The 6,305-nt window shown below is 31.1% G+C and overlaps 1 protein-coding gene across 1 annotated transcript in view; it reads right to left on the bottom strand.

Annotated features, from left to right (window-relative positions):
* Window positions 1-6,305, bottom strand: part of LOC105622219 (elongation of very long chain fatty acids protein AAEL008004-like) — a 14,515-nt gene that overhangs the window by 7,378 nt on the left and 832 nt on the right. Inside the window, exon 2 of the mRNA XM_012203645.1 lies at window positions 763-839. Within this exon, the coding sequence (XP_012059035.1) occupies window positions 763-839 (77 nt within the window). The remainder of the gene's footprint in view (window positions 1-762; window positions 840-6,305) is intronic.

Here is a 6,305-nt window from a genome sequence, read left to right as displayed (position 1 = left end):
AAAATAGTAGATATAATAAAATAAAGTAATAGCACACTTCCGTAAGTTATGACTACCGGTACGTAGAAGAAGTGAGATAGGCGTTGTAATTTAGTTATTATATCACTATCTCTTCTTTCTTTCTTCCTTCTCTCTCTCTCTCTCTCTCTCTCTCTCTCTCTCTCTCTCTAAATTATCGAGTTAAAAAGAGATGTTAATAGAAAGATGCTGATCGATATATTTATTTTTTTCTAATGGAGATATTAAGGGAATGCGCAATCTGAGAGAAATGTTTTGGTACGTACAACTATTTATTTTGTTGATGTATGACTATCAAAAACTTTCTTACTTTTTCATTAAAAAATTGTGTGTAATAATCAAATTTCAATTATAGAACAACATAATTTTTAAATGAAGTAAGACATTTTTTGATAGTCACATATCAACAAAATAAATTATTATACATATATTTCTTTCGGTGTTAGTCTCTATAAATATTTCTTTTAGTATATATCTACCTATTATGGATGAAAAGAAGCCGCGGTAAATTAGTGCGTGAAAGCATTTGAAAAGAAGATAAAGATTTTTGGGGCAGGGCCGGTGGAAGAATAAAGCGAAATTCCGATCATGCAAAGAGTATCGATGTTTCGCAAGATATATTATATGTACATTGGAAAGTGGAGCGTGCAATAACAATTTAAAAGTCGTCTCCGCATTATGCAATATCTCATGCAATGCGCACTTGTAACGAGGTCAAAATTCGTAACTGGCGATAGGAAGTACCGTTGCGAACAAGAATTCGTTACACCATTGTCGCGACAACAATGTCGGATATGCCGATGTTGTAATGCCGGTATTGGCTAAAAGATAAACTTATAGCAGAATGTTAGATCGGACGTTACTGAAGTTTCGCGTGCTTTTTTTTTGAAAAAATCTACGAGTATTAATTATTAATTTCAACACAAACGAGTGAAGAGGGCCATAATAATTATTTATTGACTTTTAAGTGAAAAGATGAGATGATAGCACGCATTAAATATAGTTTTCTTTAATACTTTATTCCAGAAAAGGAAAAAAGCATGTATTGCCTGTACTGTTAAGTTCATAATGTTAAATTGTGTTCATTTTGAGTTTTTAATCATTTCTATATATCGCCATTGTTTCTGTTTAATATGTCATTAATTTAATTAAAATATAAAATATTGTTAAAACAATTTACCTCAAGAAAATGTATTAAATTTGATTCAAACTTAGCTTATTTTACTAAGTACATTTATTTACTAAGTATGTTAATATGAATATTGTGTACTTTAAAATCAACCACAGAAATGGATTGATTTATATTTTAACAAGGAAGTTAAACAAAATGTTATTAACAATGTACATAACAAAAGGTTATTAATTCAAGAAATTGAAAGGAGTTACCATTGCATTTTTAATATCTAACAGTGCAGATGTTCATAAATTTTAAAGTTCAATATTTTATATTCCTCTATCAGTTCTATCTTATAGAGACAACTGATGTAAATTTAATTACAATTAACAATAACAATACCAATTTAAGGCTAATAAGAATCGACACAGGTGCGTAATTTTAATATGGAATGATGACTTAATTCTAATAACTCCGTGATGTCTTCTTTATTCAACACGAACGTTTCGACTCTCTTTTAAGTCACTCTCCAGGTTTTCAAATCTAAAGTGGACGCTTAGCGGAATCACAAGCATGCTTAGAAGCTTTGGATTTCTTGAATATAATAAATATCAGATAAATTATTAATAATTGAATACAATATAGTCTTTATATTCCGGAGTGTCGAACGTGCCTACGGACTAAGAGTTTTATTGGCGTGATATTTGATGAAGAAAGCATTTGTATGCTGAGGAAGACTCAAAAGAGAGTCGAAATATTCATGTTGAATAAAGAAGACATCACGGAGTTATTTGGAATTAAGTCATCCACATTAAATCACACACCTCGTCCTGTGTCGACTCTTATTAACCTCTTATTAAATTGATATTGTTATTATTTTAAGTGATGAGAGTCCAATTTTCAATTTTATTATTTAACTATAACATAATATACTAATAAAAAAATATAACTATAGAATTAAAATTTGTTTTAAAGATGTTCTAATCACCCCACTTACCAACTTGCGTATCTTTAAATCATTTATTTAATTAATATTTATTTAAAAATTAATCATTTATTAATTAGAAATTACAAATGATGTAGAACTTCTCAATTCAGTTTAGTTTTATCTGCCCACGAAAGATTTGCGAATTGTGATATACCTTACAAAATAAACATTTATTTTAGATATTTTGGAATTACAAGATTTTGAAATACACGCCTAAAAGAGGATCATTATAGGATTATCATAAATTTTTCATTCTTTAAAATTCCAACTTTTTCCTGATTTCCAAAAATTTCATGATTTTCTCTAACTTTCAATAATATTAAAAAATTTTTTGTATTTTTGATGATTTGGAAACGGATGATTGGAAATTAAATATTTTATCGAGAGAATATTTAACATTGCAATATGAATTAATGTTGCTGATATTGCTTGCATTTTTGATTATTAAATTGAAATTAAATTTAAGTATTCCAAAATTATGTGTAATGTATACATTAAACTTCTTTGTGAGCTAAGAATTTTCCAGCAAGTTTTGCAAAATTCTCTGACTTTTCTCTGATTTCTTCGATTTCGAATTTTGTGGCAATCTTATATTATCCGCGATGATTTTCAAGCAGCAATATGTTCGATCTCCCGAGCACTCTAGAAAATGGCCATTTTTCTATCCACCCTCGACAAGGAGGAAGCAGAAAAAGGCGCGAATGCGTGCAGGAGGCGCGAATGAGTGAGCAGTCGCCTTCCACTAAATTACCCTCGCACTCGCGCGGCTTGACGGAATACCTATGAGACCGATACATGGAACAATTTTTTTCTTTCTCTCTCTTTTCTCTCTCTTCTGTTTTTTTCAACATTCTCTGCGAAACGCTTGGATTCTTAGTTAACACACAATTGATCGACGACTCGATTACAAGCTGACGAAGCGGCACAGCATGTCATCGATATTATACGCTTCGGTTTTAGCACGCTGTTATTAATTAACATGCCAATTTGATCGTTTAGTTTACAGTTATGAAAAAACGTTGAAAACATCCATTGAACCTTACGTAAAAGATGCAACACTGATATTATAGAAAAGTTGGATACACAATAGAAAATTTACTAATCAATGAGAGAAAAAGGCGACGCGAAAACGATGTCCCAATAACAAGCGTATGCCAGTTGGTATCGGAAAAGAAAGTGGATGTAAGCAAGTTACGAGGAACGCAACTGTAATGACAAAGTGAAGCCGGCTAGGCAACGGTGAATATTGCAAATTTCGTCTATTCGTGCATTCGGATATTACGTAACATCTTATGCGAAGATCTTTGAAATCGAAATCAACAATGCGGCAAAAAAGCGGGTATTGCAACGATCAAATAAATGGCAGGCGCCTCCGCGTCTATACGGCCTATACGAGGCCTATATTAGCGAAAAATACGAGCTCGTCACCGATTACAGATTGTTGATATCAATCGTTTCGTCGGAGTTACGTCTGTTTTTCGCATGACACGAAAACTTCTTCGTCTCTAGGCATTAATGGGAGAAAAAAAGGAAAAAAAATATATATATTAGTCACCACACTAGTGGATTGCTTTCATCGATTTCAAGACGCGGCGGCAAAACGTCAGACGACTGTGCAATTTTCTTGCTCTCGTCACGCCCCAATTAAAGATAACGTCGATCTTATCCCGTCAATGTCGTATCGACGCCACAGTTCATTATTTACGTTAGGTCTCTCAATTCTCTGGAATAGGTGTATACCCTGTAATTGCCGGCAAGTGTTTGTTGTGAGATTGATCTTTTAATTATCTCTATACAGTTCTGTTTTAACATTAATAAATAAAATGTCTATTAATAAATTATAATTATTACCTTTCGTTTATTCGATTTCCTTGTTACATAGTAAAAAATATTTTATATTTATGTTAGAAATGGTTCACTCAACGTTTTGTGAAAATTTTGTGTTGAATTCTTTAATAAATTTCAGTGTTTAATTTAATATAATGTAATTATGTTATTTAAATATCTTGTGTTAAATTGATATTCAACATTTTTTAGTATCAAATGACACAATTTATAAGTGAACAAATAATGTAAAAATAATGTGTTTTAAAATATAAATTCTAAAGGGGTGAGAGTCAGATATCATGAATGAATAAAGTACGTAATTATTAATTTAACACGTCATAAATGTTAATTGTGGAAATGGAAAAAATATGCTTTCGTAGTTTACTTAAATTATGTCAGGATTACATTTTTGTGTTAATTTTTTTACATTTATTTGTATTACTTTCTAACATATTCATTTTGTATTGAATTAACACATAAATTTAAGTAAACACGTAAACACTCTTTATCTTTTTCTTTTCTTTATTTTTTAATTCTAAAAAGTTTCTAGTTAGAAAAAGATGAAGTCGAACTGAGATTATTAAAGTTAATTTTCGTTAGTGAAAACAAATAATTCTACATAATTCTGGTGCAATAAAATTATTTTCAGATCTGTATCTAGCTAAATTTTTAGATATTTCAGCAAAATTGTTCTTTCCATGTACTTTTACTTTCAGATCACTTTCATCTTTAATTCGCGAGAAAGTTAAACGGATGTCTGAAATAATTGAGAATATAAATTTTGTAAAAATATCTTTTCATTAATTGTACGTCTATTTATATCCACGAATCCTCGATTTGAATAAATCTTTCCGTTCTAAAAAGTTCTTTCCATTGAAAAGAACTAACAGTTCTCAAATTACATTATAAATAGATTTCTTCAGAATTAAATTCTAAAGTGGCGAATGGTTAAGATCTTATCAAAAGTAATTTATTTTCGCTCTTGTATCGTTACGCGGATATCGCAAAGGATATTGGAACAAGAATCACAAGAATGATTTGTCAGACTCATATGGAAAACAGACGGTCAAGGATTCTGAACGGTTCTCGGAGAAATTAGAAACGCGAACGCTTGTCGACATTACGACACGATATTGACTCGCGCCATGCCGGAAGATTCTGAAGAGGGGAAGGAAGGTTTCTCGTCGCCATGAAAATACGTGCGGTAAACAGACTCCGGGAATCGTTGAAATTTCGGTTGTAATACTCGCGGGATTTCCGGTAAAAAGCTCCATCGTTCTTACACTCTCATAAATAAATTTGCACAGCTTTTCTTGTACGGTCCACTTGTTCGGCAAAAACATCGGATGCTAAATGCGATCTCTTTCTTTTTCATCCGTTAACATATCACGAATGTTATGTCATTTAATTGAACATCCAATACTGGGCCATTTAATGGGCCGTGTTACGTAAATGTCCTCTACTTCATCTTCTCTATTAGCATATTTGCGAAATTACTAGTATTACACAATACTGGTAAGAAGAGATTTCACCGTGCGATTACATTAATTCGTGAACACATAGCTTATTGACACAATGATGTCAATACGGAACATATTAAGAGCTATTTCTAAATCTCATGAATTTATCAAGTCTTGCGAAAATATAGCGAACAATTTTTTATCGCAATCTATACTCAAAAGGCTTTTAGTGTGTACTTTCTTGTGTCAAGATTAGAATTCAATATGATGATATCGCTGTTCAGTGAAGAGATTCGATGAAATATTAGCTCGAGGAGTCTAAGAACGATCGTTAAAAATTTCTATATTTGCGCCAATTCATGTTCGTTAATGTTTTTCTAAAAATGTCAGTCATGACGCTGGTAATTCTTCTTCCTTAATAATTTAGCACCGTACGAGATCTTTTCAAAGAGAAAAGGTTATGAAAATTTCCGGAGATTTAAATGTGTGACTGCAGATCTATCTTTATATTGTAAAATCGAATGTCGTTGCGATGTGATACAGGTATTGCACTTAATTAATAATAGATTAATTATCGATTTAATTGTTATCATACTGCCATATTCCATATTATTAATATATTTAACGTATTTAAATTAATAGAATAAACGATATCACGATCAATTTTTTAAGAATATCAGATACACACGCACGCACGCACGCACACACACACGCACGCACGCACGCACGCACGCACGCACGCACGCACGCACGCACGCACGCACGCGTTATATATATATATATATATATATATATATATATATATATATATATATACTAATAATAAGTATAGTAATATAATTATTATTATAATAATATATATATANATATATATATATATATATATTATATATATATA

Source organism: Atta cephalotes (assembly GCF_000143395.1).
Source record: "Atta cephalotes unplaced genomic scaffold scaffold00041, whole genome shotgun sequence".
Classification (NCBI taxonomy): Eukaryota; Metazoa; Arthropoda; class Insecta; order Hymenoptera; family Formicidae; genus Atta; species Atta cephalotes.
The sequence above is the reverse complement of the archived record's forward strand: the minus strand, read 5'-3'. Positions and strand labels throughout refer to the sequence as shown.